At 47.0% G+C, this 18283-nt stretch overlaps 2 protein-coding genes across 5 annotated transcripts in view; both read left to right on the forward strand.

Moving 5' to 3' along the window:
- ZNF652 (zinc finger protein 652) overlaps positions 1-18283 on the forward strand; it is a 35031-nt gene that overhangs the window by 3307 nt on the left and 13441 nt on the right. For 2 of the 4 annotated variants that reach the window (XM_075845606.1, XM_075845605.1), the window contains exons 2-3: positions 1276-1375; positions 16931-18041. In XM_075845606.1, the coding sequence (XP_075701721.1) occupies positions 17058-18041 (984 nt within the window). In that variant the 5' untranslated portion in view covers positions 1276-1375; positions 16931-17057. Of the gene's footprint in view, positions 1-1275; positions 1376-2443; positions 2656-16930; positions 18042-18283 lie in introns of those variants that run through there. The other 2 variants (XM_075845604.1, XM_075845607.1) reach the window with 2 other exon arrangements.
- LOC142666275 (uncharacterized) lies at positions 448-16953 on the forward strand. The gene is made up of 4 exons (XM_075846262.1): positions 448-467; positions 1276-1375; positions 11506-12202; positions 16931-16953. Exons 1-4 carry the CDS (start codon positions 448-450, stop codon positions 16951-16953), a joined length of 840 nt encoding a protein of 279 aa, XP_075702377.1.

Raw genomic sequence — 18283 nt, forward strand, 5'->3', positions numbered from 1 at the left:
GGCCGTAATTAGCGCTGCTATTCATTGGAGTCAATGAATAGCGGCTCCAATTACGGCCAAAGAAGTGACAGGTCACTTCTTTGACGCGGGCGTCTATTTACGCGCCGTCATTTGACAGCGGCGCGTAAATATACGCCTCGTGTGAACAGACAAACGTCTGCCCATTGCTTTCAATGGGCAGATGTTTGTCAGCGCTATTGAGGCGCTATTTTCAGACGTAATTCGGGGCAAAAACGCCCGAATTACGTCCGTAAATAGGCCGTGTGAACATACCCTAAGCGCCTGTTCTGCAACTCATAATCATAGATGCTAATTATACATTACATTCATGTTGGATGCATATATTACAGTCTCATTCATTTCAGTGGCAAACCCAACAAGTTAGGGCCTGTTCACATCAGGCTTTTTTTTTACATCCGTCGTAGGTATATGTCAGGAGTAGACCAGATGTATACCTCTGACGAAAGGTACCGATGTATCCCACTGTATAGGCATCCCCGGGGACATCTTTACTTTAAGCTCTGAGCCTGGGGAAGCCTAGGGGCTTTGAGATGCCAAAATCATTGCCGGAACGATTTGGCCGGGAATTCCGCTTCTGGACGTAACTGTCCATATATGGACAGTAACATCAAGGGCTTCTCTAGTCCCGGAGTCCCCAGCCAGTGCGCGACCGATGCTCTGGCCATGGACTCTGTAGTTGAAATCCCCTGACATCACTGTCCATATATGGACGGTGATGTCAGGGGCTTCCCACGGGCTGGAATCCCAGGGAATACTGGCCAAGGTATACTTTTAACATATACCTGTGTAGGATTCCATACAGAGGCTGCCATGTAAAAAAAATGTTTACCACGCTGTATGTTTTTTCTTTGCGGGATCCTTCAGAATAGAATAGCGTAATATATTACGTTATTCCATCCTCCAAAAAAAAGGTATACTAATATACTATATACTATACTAATGTATACTAATAAGGTATAAAATGGCATTCTTTTGGATAATGGAGCCCTATTGACACGTTTAGATGTACGTAGGGAGCTTTCACAACGTGCTCGCCAAACGTAGGGATAAAACGAGATGTGAACAGGCCCTTATGGACATGAACATGTGTACGGATCCAGAGTTATTGCTCAGTTATTGTAAACGGTCGATCATGTGGAGGTTTATCATTAATGATCGCCCCATAGTTGACATCATTGTCTCCATAGCAGGGATTGTATGGCGCTTCTTGTAGGCTCCTGTGATCTGCATCTGACCACCTGATTGTATTCCTAGATTCAAAGAGCTGCTGTCCCTGGATCTCAGTCACATAAGATCTATAAACAGCCGCATGAAGGCCCCAGATGTGACAATCCTTGACTTGTCTGGTAACATGGTGAGTTCTTCATCTACACCTGTAAACTATAACACATCTTTTCATGTATTGTTTCTTAGAACTCTATGAACTCTTTTTGCAACACGCCAGAAATCAGACATCCTCTCCCAGGGGCTGGTGGTGGAGTTCAAAAGTCATGACATACAAATGGAAAAAATCTGTAGCAAAACGTGTTAGTTTTTTCCTGGAAAACCTGACAGAAGGTAGGATGTGGGTGAGGGGTCCCCATTCTGGAGATAGGAGGGACCTGCATCTATCGGATATTTATGGCATGTCCAAGATGGGGAAAAAAACCTTTCATTTCATAATATATACTCCACTAGGTGGAGCTCACTGCAGATGGATTTATACACAATAATGAATCCAAATACAGTAAGCTGCCCCTAGTGGTCGCTGGAGGTGTAGTTCTGGAACATTGGAACATGAAGAGTAGGAAGGATCTCTATGATATATTAATACATTAATCAGCACAGAGTTTGGGACCTTTTTTTTAGAAATTCAACCAAAATGTGGACAATACACAGTTGATTTTTACTGTCGCTGTCTCTTTAAGGCAGAGGTTTCAAACAAAGGGTTAAAAGGATGCTAGTCAGTCTGTCAGAACTAAAGCGCCGCCTATTCTCAGCGCATGCGCCCTGCATGCTACAACTGACAAAGGTGCCTATACATCCGCGCATCCATTGTGTTTGGAGGCTTTTCTACGCATGCTCTGAATAAGTAGAGAAAATGTATTCGGTAGCAAACCTGCGGACATTTTATTGAAGACCACACTGTGAAACACATAGTAATGCTAACACAAAATGGATCCCTGCAGTAGAGACAGACCTTTATCTTTTACTCTGTGATAACCCATAACTTAGTTTATACCAGCCAACCCTCTGACACGGCGCCGAACACTTCCACGCATGCCCTTTCCTTTTTAAGCTCGTTGCTCTTAACCAGGCATGTGCAAATTTAGGAACGCCACCAGGCGCGTTCATGAGCGGCGCAGGCGCACTGGCTCACAAACACCGGGCAAGTCTCTTTGGCTTCGTCCTATACGGAGGACATGCGCACTGTACAACGCCCCCCTCCCTGCGCGCATGCGTAGAGTTTTACCCCGATTCTGAGCCAAGGCAGGCGCGCCCCCGACACGGAGCGGGCAGCGGCCACGTAGCTGCGCGACACCGGGAGCGCGCACGGAGGGGGGCGCTCGGTGTTGTGACGTGAACGGCGGAGGAGGAGGAGGACAGGAAGGAAGCTTCCCGGGAGCCATGGACCGAGACACCCCGGGAGGGAGGGTGAGTGAGAGAGAAGGAGCCGGGCGGGAAATGTAGGCCTTGTGTATTATGTGAGGTAGAAACCGCAGGCGGAGGCCTAGATAGGGGCAGTTAGGGATTAGAAAGTGACTGCACAGGGCAGGCCTGAGGGTGCTAGGCCGCAATAAGTGTATATGAATATAGTATCTGCAGGCCATGGTGGTGAATGGGCCTCTGCATCACTGTGTATGGGGGCTGACATCTCTACAAGGCCGGGGCCCGGGGAGGGGCAAGTCATTAGCAGCTTTATGCCATACATTTCATTAATTGCCACACAGGGTACAACTATTTACCCCACCCTCCTAAAGCTGCCCATGGACGTAACTATAAGTCGTCTTATGATTAGAGCTCATGCCCATGTCTTGCCCTGGCGACACTCGTGCCATCGCAGACGCATTATTTCCACGTATTTGTATTCGCTGGTCACACGACAAAAAACCTGAAACTGTGAAAAGTCTCGCTGTCATTTGTCTGTGCCATTTTTTGTGTAAATAAATGGCGCCAAACACCTCACCAACGCTCACGCTGCACGCCACGACTATGTCTGTCACAGATCCCCAAACATGGTGACACTTTTCTTTTTGATGACCGCGGGGCAGTCGCTAGTTGCGGCTGTCGTATCGTCCAATAGTCACGTGGCGCGATCGTCTATCGGACTGACTGCGCTGATTTGCTGTGATCAGGAGAGAAAGCGAACAAATCTCGTAAGGTTCATCCGATATTTGTCTGTAGGCAGCGTCAGACAAGTCACTGATATCCCTCCCCCTGTCTTGGCTGTCATTGTTGACATAGGAAGGGGGCACTTATTTAATGGGTTCTAGACCTACCTTGCAAGCAATAAACAATCGGGTCTACCAGGGTGATTTAACGCAGTGGTGACACCTGCATGGCATATAACCATGACAGACCCGCTCATGTATCGCTGGCACTCCTGTTGGCACTCTAGAAGCCATTGTTGAGTTAGTGAAGAAGTCTCTGCCACCCAAATTGCCAGTGTTTGTGCATATCTTTCGTCTCTTTCTCTCTGATTATTGTAAGACTACAACTCCCAGCATGCCCTGACACTGTCAGAGCATGATGGAACTTGGTAGTTCCCGGACAGCTGGTTGTAAGGTAAAACAATACGTTTTACCAGTAGGATGAAGGATGGTCGGTAATAAATTGTAATTGGATTGTAATATGCAAATGATTTGTCATTATCTTTTCTCTTAACTACATTTTAATTATATTTTTAATACTAATTGTCACCTTTACTGAAATCCCAGGAGACAGTCACAGATTATAATGACCCGTTTACGCATTATATGGGCCAATCTGATTGTTGGGAAGGCCTGTGTAATGCCACATACGGATGGGACCCTTTTGGCGCTAGGAGGGGGCAGCGGCCCATTGTCGTTAGACGTTCCACTACTCTTCTTTTTTTTTCTTTTCATTTGTTTTCGTCCTGGGGTTGCAGCCGCTCGTGTTTTTGTATTAGGGTCATTATCACATGGCATTTTTTGGTGCTGATTTTGACACGAAACCGCTTCGGAATCGACCACAAAAAACACCCCATAACTACCTGCTTTGAGGCAGAGGCGTTTTTTTTTCCTGGTCGGATTTTGACCACTCGTGAGAAAAAAAATGCGGCGTTCCCGATCTTGGAGCGGTTTCCATCTCTGAACCTCCATTAAAATGAATGGGAGGCAGGGAAAAAAAAAAGCACCGCTCGTTTGAAGTGTTTTTTTAGGTACGCTTTTTTTTACCCAAGACTGCCCGCAGGTTTTCCATTTGATTCATTTAAAAAAACAAAACCTTATAAAACGCGTAAAAAAAAAAAAAGCGTAAATAACGCTGACATTTCAAAATCTGCCACAAAAATCTGGAAGGAATTTTGAGGCAGATTTTTTTTTCCCTGCCTGACTGTGAACATACCCTTATGGTACAGAAGCCCAGGCAAAGCTGCTACACTGTTCTGTCTAGTGCAGGGCCTGAGGGGGCGGAGCATGACACAAAGATTCAGAGAACATCAAAGACTATCCATGTGTCATGCTCCGCCCCCTCAGGCCTTCACTAGACATAACAGGGTATTAGTTCCTTTAACATGAGACATATCTTATACATACTGGGCAGATTTTGGGGCTGTATAGTCACGGTCTTCACCAGGGCAGTTAATCTGCCAGCACAGTACAGGCTCAGGCGCTGGCATTTACATATGTTTGCATTGCAGTCACTGCTGGTATTACAGGGGAGGTGCTGTGTACTTATTCACGCTTGTGTTCTCTGCCTTTTTTTTTCTGCTTTTATACAATCACACGGATAAATCTGTCCTTTAGGCCTTATTCACACAAACGTGATGAACGTCCGTGTGTCGGCCATTGAAACAACGGCCGTCACACGGATCTATATAATTCAATGTGGCCGTTCGCGCGGCCGTTGTTTCAACAGACCGTGTGAAGGGTCCGTGAGAAAATAGGACGTCCTATTCTTTCACGCATCCCTCCATAGACTCACGTCCAAGATGCGCAACGCTCGTGTAAATAAGGCCTTATACTCGGCTCTCACGGTCATAATGCTGGTACGAGATGTGAAGGACAGATAACGCTAGAGAAGAACGGTCTGGTAGTCATAAGAATACAGGAAATAAGTATTAGACCCTTTCCAGCAATACTGAATACGGTTTATATTTCACATAGTCTTCTGTTTAAGAGGATCTGTCACCAGTTTATTTATTCCCTATCTCCTAACTAATCTAAGGCCCTGTTCACACGGAGTTTTTTGCAGGAGGAAAATTCCTCCTGTAAAAACTGACCCTGGAGGTTTTCATGTTTGATGTGGTTTTTGACGTGGTTTTTGAGGCGGTTTTCCAGGCGGTTTTTCAGGCTGTTTTTGCCGAGGTTTTCACACGCATGAGGCTGGGTTCACACAACCATGTTACGTCCATAATGTACGGAACGTATTTCGGCCGGAAGACCCGGACCGAAGACAGTGCAGGGAGCCGGGCTCCTAGCATCATAGTGATGTACGACACTAGGAGTCCCTGCCTCTGCGTGGAACTACTGTCCCGTACTGTAATCATGATTACAGTACGGGACAGTTGTCCTGCAGCGAGGCAGGGACTCCTAGCGTCGTACATCACTATGATGCTAGAAGCCCGGCTCCCTGCACTGTGTTCGGTCCGGGTCTTCCGGCTGAAATACGTTCCGTACATTACAGACGTAACATGGTCGTGTGAACCCAGCCTGACAGCCTTCTGTCAACGGATCTGTCACCATTGAAATGAATGGTGATGCAAACGGAACTTACTTCACACTTGCCTTTCCGTTGAGGGGTTCCCCTGACTGAAAGCACCGACGGAACCCCTGAGCAGAAACCACGCTGATGTGAACAGGCCCACATTAAAAAAAACATTGTTTTCTGTTTGCATCATCATTGACTTCAATGCTGATGGATCCGTTGCTAATGGGATTCCCTACACTGCGGTATTGGTTCAGTCGAAACGACAGAACCCTTTGCACAACGGGGACAAACAGAAACAATTAGCAACGGATCTGTCACCACTTCACACTTGCCTTTCCGTTGAGGGGTTCCCCTGACTGAAAGCACCGACGGAACCCCTCAGCGGAAACCACGCTGATGTGAACAGGCCCACATTAAAAAAAAAAAAGTATACTTACTTCTTGAATCAATTTCCCAACATCAATGTCCATTCGGTGGTACACCTCTGCTGTCGTCATTTCTGTTCCTGAAATGTTAAAAAAAAATAAAAAAGAGATGACATACATGAACAACTGCATAACAAAATTAAAAAATTAAAAATAAAAAAATAGAAAAAAAAATCTAAAAAAAAAATCTAAAAAAAAAATCAGAAAAAAAAATAAAAAAAAAAATTCTAAAAAAAAAAAATGCACAGCTCCATACATGTATAGCATGTATGGAACATAGGAGCAAGTGCACTTACTTGTATTTGGATGCAGGACTTCGGTTTTCTGTATCCCTGAGTTCTGTCCACGATGTTTTTCAGCCTCCACGAGCAGACAGGAAATGACAGCCCCTTTCTGGGCTGGACTAGCAGCAGGAGACTGCAAGAAACTCCTCCAAAACTCTCGGCAATATACTCGTCAGAAAACACCTCACTAGTTCGAGGTGTTTTTTGACGTGTCCCCATTGCTTTCAATGCGGTTTTGGACGCGGAAACCGCATCAAGAAGGGTCATGTCCCTTCTTTTTGCCGCGAGGCGTTTTTTTTACTCGCGGTAAAAAAACGCCTCCGTCTCCCATTGAAATCAATGGGAGTCATTTTGGGTCGTTTTTGGCGCGTTTTCCGACGCGTTTTCCGCGTCAAAAAACGTGTCAAAAAACTCCGTGTGAACAGGGCCTTTCTTTTCACTCTGGGGGGGGGGGGTGTAATGTTTTCTGTATGACGCTGTCCAATCATCATACAGCTTCTCGCCCTTCCCATCCCAGTAACACAGTGTGATCATATAGTATACATCTTCCATTCCTGTCTGTTTTCAACTGGTGATATCGGCAGTTGTTTCACAACTAAAACTGCGATGGGGATTAGCATCTCCTCTTCCATATGCCACCAGAACCGCTGTTCTAGGTGGTCCACAGCCGGAGATATGGCTATTTGTAGTGATCCCCCTTCCCTCCAGCCTCAGTCTCTCACACTGTGTGAAGCAGCTTCATGCTGATAGGACAGCGTCAGAGGCTGTGAGGAGGCTCCACCTCCGGAGAATCGCTGCTGTTACCTCCCACTTGTCTAGTATAGCCTCATTTGCATATTTAGAAAAAAAAAAGCTCATAACTTTTAAAATAATAAACATTTTGAGGCACAATTTTCACTGGAATTATCAGAGTGACAGCGCCTATTAGATTAGCCAGGAGATGGGGCATTACTAAACTAGTGGCAGAGTCTCTTTATAGGGCCAGAAATCTTGAAGTCTGCAGCTTAGAAAATTTCAGATGTCTGCTCAAATCACATACCCATGTGAGATGAAGTAGTGATCATGGGGCAGGGTTTTTTCTTTCTTTTTGACTTCCTGTCATTCATTTCATCCAAATTCATTATATTCAGCCTCTCCCCAGCCTGAAATGACTGATAACAGGAAACAATAGATTGTATACTACTATGCAGCAAAGGGAAGTAAGATCTTCAGGCCTCGAATGTGTCGCTAGAATTTTATTTTATTTTTTTCAGTTAAACAATTCGTATTTTAGTGATTACACATTGTTTCAATTTTTTAAATTTTTTCAGAAGTCAGGAAATATTATAAATTAGATTCTAATTTATAACATTTCCATGTGCTGGACACTAGAGGGAGCAGTTCCCAAAATTGCAGCATTGGCATGTGGTAAATCAACCTCATTGATTTATGCTTCAAATTTGGGGTGGACACACTCTCTCTAGTGTCCTCACACAATCCCCCCCCCCCCTTATTCTGGCTGGTGCCAGGTGAAGGATGGGTTTGAATGTCTTCAAACCTCCTACACTGTGTGCCGCCATTTTCTGAGCGACTGCACAGTGTAGGAGGATTAGATACAGGGTTCAGCAGACAGTATCACACGAACATAATTCACACATCCCATACACGGACATAAATTACCGGCTCCTGCCGCCTCCGCTGGTCTACGCTCCTTGCGCCTTCGCTTCGTTGAACCTATGGCCGGAAGTAGTCATCTTACTGTCCGGCAGCGGCTTCCTGTCCACATGAAAATGGCGCCGGATTTAGCTCTATGAATGAGCTTCGTTTTGGTCTGTGTGGGAGCGGCGCATGCACCGTTCCCACACAGATGGAGCATGCAACTGAGAATGGAACGGCTCCCGTTCGCATTCTCTATGGGGTTGTATGTGCCATATTCCATCTCTGTATGTGTCGTTAATCGACACATACAGAGATGAAAAAAAAAATGGCAGCCCCCATAGAGAAGTGAAAGTTTGAATACAGAAAAAAGTAGAAAGTCACAACACTAATTAATAACATTTTTGTTTATATTTTATTAAAAGCAATATAATTGAAAAAAATAATATCATGACACCTTCCCTTTAAAGGAAATTTGTCACCAGACAGACCCCCCCTCCTTTTAGGCTTGGGCTAATTTGGGTGACTTTCTGTTGCGTTGATGTTGTACGACTATTTTAGTGTGCGAATTAGGATTTGCGACATCCAAAATATTGTTGATAATGAAGGGCGCCCTACTTATGGCGATAGCACCTGCCAAAGCACAATACACCCATGAACTATGTATCTCACTATCAGGGGGGCGATACAGATCTGTTCCAGTTATTTTCCCCCCAAAAATGTAAAATATCAACAATAATGGGTGGGAGATATTAATGTCACCGGTGTAATGTGCATTACATGTCTCAGCATGGCCAGTGTTGTGTTGTGGGTAGGGGCAAGGCAATAAGCCTCTTCTCACCTTGATAGGTTATGTTCACACCTGCATTGCTTGTTCCGTTAGTCTGCTCCGTCAGAGGAGCAGAACAATGGAAAAACCGGAAGCGCCGATACTGTTGCACGACTGACACCACCGGGTTTCTGTCGGGGTGTCTGTGGTTTTACTGGAAACAGCGCAGCGTGCTGCACTATTGTTTATGGTGATCTCGGCCCGATCTGCGACGGAGGCCCCTAACGGAGCCTTCAACCCAGGTGTGAACGAGGCCTAATACGGCTACACTGACTTAGCGTCTTATGTGCCAGTCTTTTTATGAAAACTATTCAGAAGTGGAGTTGTGTTGTATAATAGATATATTTATTGTCAATGCAAAATGAATAGTCCACAAAACTGAGCGCGTTCTATGTATTTGCTGTAGGTCTCCCCATTGTGCATGTGTCTATGAGGAGTTCCTTTATCTCTAACCCCAGAGATCCATGGCCACCTCCCTCTCCTCCAGCAGGTAGTTCCACCTTGTCTTCTGGGTCTTATTACATATGATGCCATGTCCTCATTGTTAGGTTTCTATTCATGCTAATCACCTGTAGCCAAATATAAAGCTTTATACCTACGGAGATGTGAGTTTACTGCTAGAAGGGGCCGGATCTCCAGGAGTCTGTGGAAGATATGGAAGGTGAACGACAACCATGTCCATCTAAATTATTGGGAATTGAAAAAAAATCTGTCTGTTTTTAAAATAAACAGCGCCACTCTTGTCCAGGTGATGTCTGGTATTGCAGCTCAGCTACAGTCCCTTGAATAGTACTGAGCTGCAATACCAGACACCGCTCATGGAAACAGGTGGCACTGTCTTAGCAAGGAAGGCAGACCAGACCAGACCCTCTTTCCTAATCTCATACAACCCCTTTTATAATAGATTTGGATGATTTTTGTAGATTTTTTTGGGATTGGGCTTGTGCCACTGAAATTGACTAGACATTTGATAGCACTGATGTTTTCTATGTGGCTTATTACCGGGTCAATAAACAACTTGGCTTATGAAATGTTTTAAAATTATATGAAAAGATACTGGTCCGCTCACTGTGCACCCGAGTTGTTTTAGACACCACGTGTAATAATATCGGTGCTGTGGACATTGGCGAAACACGTAAGCGCTCTTCCTGGGAATGCTTTTACTTTGTTTTAAACTTATGAATTATGAAATGTTTTCGTCTGTGAGCTAAAAGTAATTACCAAAATATTGTTCAGGATCTTTTCACGTTTTCATTAAAGAGAAAATTACAGGGGGATAAAAAAAAAATCCTCCATAAGTGTAGAAGTAAAAACCACAAATGCCGGGTAATAAACATTCCAACTCTGCGGGGCATCGGACGTCTTGTTCCCTCCCTGGCGTTTACAGCAATTTCCTAATATACATGTTTTATTGGAATATATCTATTTATGAGGGTGATCGTTTTCTGTAATAGTAGCCGTATGGAAATCATATTCCTTGCAACCGGTCTGTAGACATTGCCTGTTTTACGGCGGCCTGTGTCTGCTGAGCCAGGGGATGAGTATTGGTTGCTGTAAACCTGCTGCAGGGCCGGTAATAAATGTCTGTGATCAGTGGAAGTCCGGCCGCTGGGACAACGACTGTTCTCCCAAGTGCTCTATGTGAATGGAGCGGTTCTGCACATGCTCGGCCACCGCTCCACTAACTTTCTATGGGGCTGCCAAAGATTACCGAGATCAGCGCTTGGCAGCTCCATAGATAGTAACTGGAGTAGTGGCCGAGCAGGTGCAGTACCACTTTAGTCACATTGGGCACTCGGGGTCCCCCGTTTTCAGGATCGGTGGGGGTCCCACTGTGTATATGTGATAAATGGTCATTATGAGAGAACCCCTTTAATGTTAGTCGTCCTGTTGACACGCAACGCGCTACGCTTAATCTGCAGTTAGTTGCAGCCTTTGGGATCAGATTAGCTTTACAAGAAACCTCCTGCTGCCAATGCCGTAGTGGAGAATAGTAGTTGCTGTGCAGAGTCCTAAAGCAGTGCAGTGACTTGTGTGGCTGTAGATGTATGATCAGATCTCCGCGGTCTTGGCAGAGGCATTTACTTGGACATTCCCTATAATTGTCCCTCCTGCACAGATTTCAGCATTTGCTCTGTTGTCCGTGTGACACGTGTGGTGATGATCGGGGATGATTGTGCCTCAGATGCAGATTTTCCGTTTCTACATTGACGTGTGGAGGTTCAGGAAGCCTCCGTTTCAGTTCCCCGTGTCCGTTCCCCTTGGCCTAGAATGTGTAAATAACCAGTCTTTTGTTGGACACAGAGGGGAGGGCGCAGGCTTCCAATGATGTGTGTTCAATGAAGGAGACGCTGCAAGGTTCTGGTGGAAGTGCTTTCTAAGCAGGAACATAGCTGTTTCAGGGTTGGACAAGTAGCCAGTTAGACGTTTTTTTGTACAGATTCTCACCGAACAGAAATGGTGGCATATTCCATTAGGTGCCTTAATAACATTGCATGCAAGAGAAAATATATCTCTCTTGTGTTGTGCTGCATGGAGACCCCCCTACAGCAGCGCACAGAGTCCCCCCTACAGCAGCGCACAGAGTCCCCCCTACAGCAGCGCACAGAGTCCCCCCTACAGCAGCGCACAGAGTCCCCCCTACAGCAGCGCACAGAGTCCCCCCTACAGCAGCGCACAGAGTCCCCCCTACAGCAGCGCACAGAGTCCCCCCTACAGCAGCGCACAGAGTCCCCCCTACAGCAGCGCACAGAGTCCCCCCTACAGCAGCGCACAGAGTCCCCCCTACAGCAGCGCACAGAGTCCCCCCTACAGCAGCGCACAGAGTCCCCCCTACAGCAGCGCACAGAGTCCCCCCTACAGCAGCGCACAGAGTCCCCCCTACAGCAGCGCACAGAGTCCCCCCTACAGCAGCGCACAGAGTCCCCCCTACAGCAGCGCACAGAGTCCCCCCTACAGCAGCGCACAGAGTCCCCCCTACAGCAGCGCACAGAGTCCCCCCTACAGCAGCGCACAGAGTCCCCCCTACAGCAGCGCACAGAGTCCCCCCTACAGCAGCGCACAGAGTCCCCCCTACAGCAGCGCACAGAGTCCCCCCTACAGCAGCGCACAGAGTCCCCCCTACAGCAGCGCACAGAGTCCCCCCTACAGCAGCGCACAGAGTCCCCCCTACAGCAGCGCACAGAGTCCCCCCTACAGCAGCGCACAGAGTCCCCCCTACAGCAGCGCACAGAGTCCCCCCTACAGCAGCGCACAGAGTCCCCCCTACAGCAGCGCACAGAGTCCCCCCTACAGCAGCGCACAGAGTCCCCCCTACAGCAGCGCACAGAGTCCCCCCTACAGCAGCGCACAGAGTCCCCCCTACAGCAGCGCACAGAGTCCCCCCTACAGCAGCGCACAGAGTCCCCCCTACAGCAGCGCACAGAGTCCCCCCTACAGCAGCGCACAGAGTCCCCCCTACAGCAGCGCACAGAGTCCCCCCTACAGCAGCGCACAGAGTCCCCCCTACAGCAGCGCACAGAGTCCCCCCTACAGCAGCGCACAGAGTCCCCCCTACAGCAGCGCACAGAGTCCCCCCTACAGCAGCGCACAGAGTCCCCCCTACAGCAGCGCACAGAGTCCCCCCTACAGCAGCGCACAGAGTCCCCCCTACAGCAGCGCACAGAGTCCCCCCTACAGCAGCGCACAGAGTCCCCCCTACAGCAGCGCACAGAGTCCCCCCTACAGCAGCGCACAGAGTCCCCCCTACAGCAGCGCACAGAGTCCCCCCTACAGCAGCGCACAGAGTCCCCCCTACAGCAGCGCACAGAGTCCCCCCTACAGCAGCGCACAGAGTCCCCCCTACAGCAGCGCACAGAGTCCCCCCTACAGCAGCGCACAGAGTCCCCCCTACAGCAGCGCACAGAGTCCCCCCTACAGCAGCGCACAGAGTCCCCCCTACAGCAGCGCACAGAGTCCCCCCTACAGCAGCGCACAGAGTCCCCCCTACAGCAGCGCACAGAGTCCCCCCTACAGCAGCGCACAGAGTCCCCCCTACAGCAGCGCACAGAGTCCCCCCTACAGCAGCGCACAGAGTCCCCCCTACAGCAGCGCACAGAGTCCCCCCTACAGCAGCGCACAGAGTCCCCCCTACAGCAGCGCACAGAGTCCCCCCTACAGCAGCGCACAGAGTCCCCCCTACAGCAGCGCACAGAGTCCCCCCTACAGCAGCGCACAGAGTCCCCCCTACAGCAGCGCACAGAGTCCCCCCTACAGCAGCGCACAGAGTCCCCCCTACAGCAGCGCACAGAGTCCCCCCTACAGCAGCGCACAGAGTCCCCCCTACAGCAGCGCACAGAGTCCCCCCTACAGCAGCGCACAGAGTCCCCCCTACAGCAGCGCACAGAGTCCCCCCTACAGCAGCGCACAGAGTCCCCCCTACAGCAGCGCACAGAGTCCCCCCTACAGCAGCGCACAGAGTCCCCCCTACAGCAGCGCACAGAGTCCCCCCTACAGCAGCGCACAGAGTCCCCCCCCCCCCTACAGCAGCGCACAGAGAGATCATTTTACCAAAAGTGAAACTCCAACCTGGCGAATCAATATATCCTAATGGAGGGCAAATAAGCAAAACAATCTGCTCCTCTCTAGTTCTGAGCGTTCTCTGTGTTGCTGCACAAGTTGTCAGCGAGTTCAGTTACGTGGAACAGTTATGTTATTTTTGGGAATAGGAAATCTGATATTTAATGATGGCTATTAAAGATAATGTTCACCTGCAATTGTTGTCCTCACAGACGGGAACATTTTGCCTCTGTTGTTAGTGGACAGAGTTTTTATTGGCCGGGCATCACTGTTTCCGACAGATACTGGCAAGCTCCCGCAAGTGTTTTGGTCCCTGTCCTGTTGATCCAAGCACAAGGTATGGACTTTATAGAGGAAGGTTTTCTTCTGGGGACCTTCCTCTACTAGCCACGGTGGAGAGTGGCTGCAAAGAGTGGCATCCACCCTGAAGGACTCCATGTAACCATGTATTACATGGTTGTCCACACGTTTGAATGGGCGCCAGCAATATGTGATCGCATGTGGGTCCTTAATTAGAGAAAGGGATGTGAAGATGGGACAGCACCTTTCAGGAGTTTATTGGACATACTCACAATGAATTATAAAAAAAATGGGAAATTATAAAAAAAAAAGTCTTTGGAGCTCCGCTTTGACTGCGTGTACATAAGATCTATGTGAAATAAAGCATAGCATTTCAGATACTTGGAAATAAGTGTTGATCCTAGAACTACTCATTCATGCCGTACAGTGGCCTGTTATGCGCAGTGCAGGCGGGACAACATACACCACATACACTGGCCACGTTCATACAGCCACGTTTTTTAGTCTGGGTCTTGCCAGGCAGCGCGATGCTCACCCTGACAGCTTATTGTCTAGTCTCACCCCACGAGACTTGTCTCCATGGACTGATATTGAGTTTCTGCTTCTTTTGGGATTATATTCCTCCTAATAATAATGTTTTTCACAGACTGTTGAACACCCCCCCCCTCCCCTCCCCCAGCTACCAGTGCAAGTTCTGCAATTGCACAGCAGCATATACAGCTTCTAGGAAAACATTTATGAGTGATATATGAGCCTGTGAGATGCTGAACAATGCGTACATTTCTGTATTGTGTTTGAAAAATCTTAAGAAAAATCTGAATGATTTAATAAAAAAAAAAATAATTTTGGTGGTGCACGGCTCAGACTCTGCTTGGTCAGACTTTTAGCCGCAAACATATATTTCTATGGATTTTTTACAAAACTTTACGCTCGTGAGTGTGGATAGGTGATAATTGTTTCACTCTGTTAATACCCATTTAATTCGCTGGGCAATGGATAGCCAGTGATGGGACTAGCAGGGAGGAGAAGCTATAAATGTATGAGAGTAGAGGTTATCTTCTCTTATCTCATTTAGGTATAGGGTGAGGGTCAGGTCATGTAAACCCAGACGTAGCCTATTTGGGTCCATGCTTAAAGGGAATGTGTCACGAATTAGTTACTTATTTCTATTATATTTTTTACGTTTTTTTTGCTGTATAATTTTTTTTCCCGTATGGCGGAAAGTATTAAAAATTAATAATTTGACATGTTTTCCTATGTTGGCCACCAGAGGGAGCACTTCCCAGAATTACAGCAAGGTGAATAAGGCAAAGCAACCTGACTCACAGCTGCTGTAAATGTGGGAGGAATCTCACCCCCCCCCCCCCTCCTACAAGCCGGGAAAAGGTGTCTTCAAATTACTAAGTAGTGTCCGGCTGCCATTTTGGGTGTGATTGTTGAAATGCAGCTGGCAGAAGCTATAGGACACACCAAAAGGCTAAGGGTATGTTCACACGCTTACTAAACAAAGGAAAAACAGCTCCTGATTTTCAGCCATTTTTTAATCAAACTCGCTTTTTTGGCAACGTTTTTTACGGCTGTTTTTGCAGCTGTTTTTCTATAGTCAATGAAAAACTACTCCAAAAACGTCCCAAGAAGTGATATGCACTTCTTTTTGGCGGGCGTCTTTTTACGTACCGTTTTTGGAAAATGGCAGCGTAAAAAAAACCGCCCTGTCGAAACAGAACGCCGTATTTCCCATTGAAACCAATGGGCAGATGTTTGGAGGCGTTCTGCTTCCGATTTTTCAGCCGTTTTTCGGGACATTTACGGTCTGAAAAACGGCTGAAAACACTGCGTGTGAACACACCTTTAGAATGATGAAAGTGAAGTGAATGACTTTTCAGTTGACCGGTTCACACGGCGTGTATTTGACACATTTTTTTTGTATATTTGACATGCCTCTCCTGCTAAATGTCTTTATCCCTCCATCCTGCTGACAGTCTCCTCCAGCATCACCACCCAATCCTGCTGACAGTCTCCTCCATTGTCCCCATACAATCTTGCTGACAGTCTCCTCCGCAGTAGAGGAGACTGTCACACCACCTCCCCGACCTCCTGCTGACGGATACCTCACCTCCTCACCCGATCACAGTCCGCACAGCGTCCACACTGACCATACATCTAGCGACGGGGGGGAGGGGCGCCGGAGGTCACGAGAGCGGGGGTCTGTGAGAGAGAGAGGGACAGACGGACACACACCTTACCTGCAGTGCAGCTGGTCTTCATAATGGCGCCTGCTATCTCCCTACAAACAGCTTCTCCGCTGTGTGACTCTGACCTGTGTCGGCGCAGTACAGAGCCAGATGGTAGAGGCAATGGATGGCTCCCGTTCATTGTGTCCTATGCCCTGTACTGCCGTATTCCATCTCTGTATGTGTTGTTAACATACACATACACAAATGAAATAAAACATGGCAGCCCCCAGTACAGTAAGAAAGTGTCAGTAAAAAAAACTTTGTGTGTGAAAAATTCAATATAATATTTTATTAAATAAAAACACATAAATTAATAAAAAATAAAAAAATCATGACACTGTCCCTGATGGATTTGACAACTGTTTCTTTCTATCAGGCATTCATCTTTTATTTCATAATTTGTCGATAATTTTTCCCCTCTAAACTATGGTAATGGCTTAGTCCTCTGTACTAAAATGACTCTTCATATATAGTGCTGATTAGAGGGGCTGTCCATAATTATAATTTTTTTTATTTTTTTTAGAAACTTCACCCCTTTGGGCTTTGTCAGGTATTGCAGCTCACCCCTATTCACTTGAATGATCCTGAGTTGGAATCCCAGACACAGACCATAAAAAAAAAGAATTTGCTGTTTTCAGAAGAAAGACAAATTCTTTTATTCTCGAATACGAGACGACCCCTTGAAATATATTGAGACTGAAAAGCGACTAGCCGTTTACGAAGTAAAAATTCTATTATAAGTCTATTAAATAATTGCTTTTATTTTTGCAGGCATGCCTTTCCATGTATCTTAAGATGTGATGTGGCCCTGTATTCCTGGAATACAAAAAATACAACAACTCCGTGTCTTATGAACATCTTTCCATAAACTTTTCAGTAATTCTGTGAGTGTTCAGATATGTTGCGTCCTTCAAACCTTCAGTCCGACCCAATGGGCCAAGCCGCCAACTCCTGCCAAAAATTGCTGGACGGTCGACCACCTGATGTTTCGGGGATGGGACTTGATGACCCATTGCGAGTGAGTGTACCACCTCCATTTTACCACACTACAACTCAAGAACTTGATCTTTCAAATAAGCAATTCAAAAGAGAGACAGGCGGACCTTATCCTGTTATGATGGACACTAAAGTAGGCAAACCACATCTTCTGGAACCTGAGCAGCAACCCTTTTTTCGGGACAGTAAGCCAGACATTGACGTTCGACCCGTTAAAGGTGAAAGACAAAATTCTGGAGAATCGGAGGACGACGAAGACGACGACGATGATGATGAAGACGATGATGAGGATGACGACGATGATGAGGAAGAAGATGAGGATGATGTGAATTACAAAAGAGAACAGATAATTGTAGAGGTGAACCTTAATAACCAAACCTTAAATGTCTCCAAAGGAGACAAAGGTGTGAGCAAGGACCCCTCACACATGAAGACGAGCAGCGATGAGGATGGAGGGGACTCTGGAGACGACGACCAGGACAGCAATGAGGATGAAGAAAATGAATCTTGTCCTGCCGGTGATCAGACCAATATGGAACATATAAACCAGGACCAAAAAACTGAGATCTCCGACATGGTGGCTGGTGATGGAACCACACTGGCCAACAACCCCAATAATGAACAAGTTACAAGTGGTGAAGCTCCGAAACGGAAGAAGAAAACGCCCAAAGAGCCTAAATCTCCCACCGACAAGGGAAAGGGCGAGGAGAAGGAGACCCTTACCTGTGACAAATGTCCACGTGTATTCAACACGCGATGGTATCTGGAAAAGCACATGAATGTTACGCACCGGAGGATGCAAATTTGTGATAAGTGTGGCAAAAAATTTGTCCTAGAGAGCGAGTTGTCCCTTCACCTTCAAACAGACTGTGAGAAGAACATTCAGGTATGTCCCAAGCTTACCAGACATAATTACATGACTGACACTTGTGCTGTACCCTACATAACTGGACATCGAAACTTAGCCAAGTGGCTTCTAATTTCATCACGTTTTTGCCATGTGTTTATCGTGTACGTTGGGAAAGCTCCCAATACACACTGTCCATAGGCTCTTCTTGCCAGGCCGAGGCCAATAGTGTCAAAAAGAGTCTGGCCAGTACACATCAGCGTACTGCAAAAAAATAAAAA

The sequence above is a fragment of the Rhinoderma darwinii genome, chromosome 13, assembly GCF_050947455.1.
Source record: "Rhinoderma darwinii isolate aRhiDar2 chromosome 13, aRhiDar2.hap1, whole genome shotgun sequence".
Classification (NCBI taxonomy): Eukaryota; Metazoa; Chordata; class Amphibia; order Anura; family Rhinodermatidae; genus Rhinoderma; species Rhinoderma darwinii.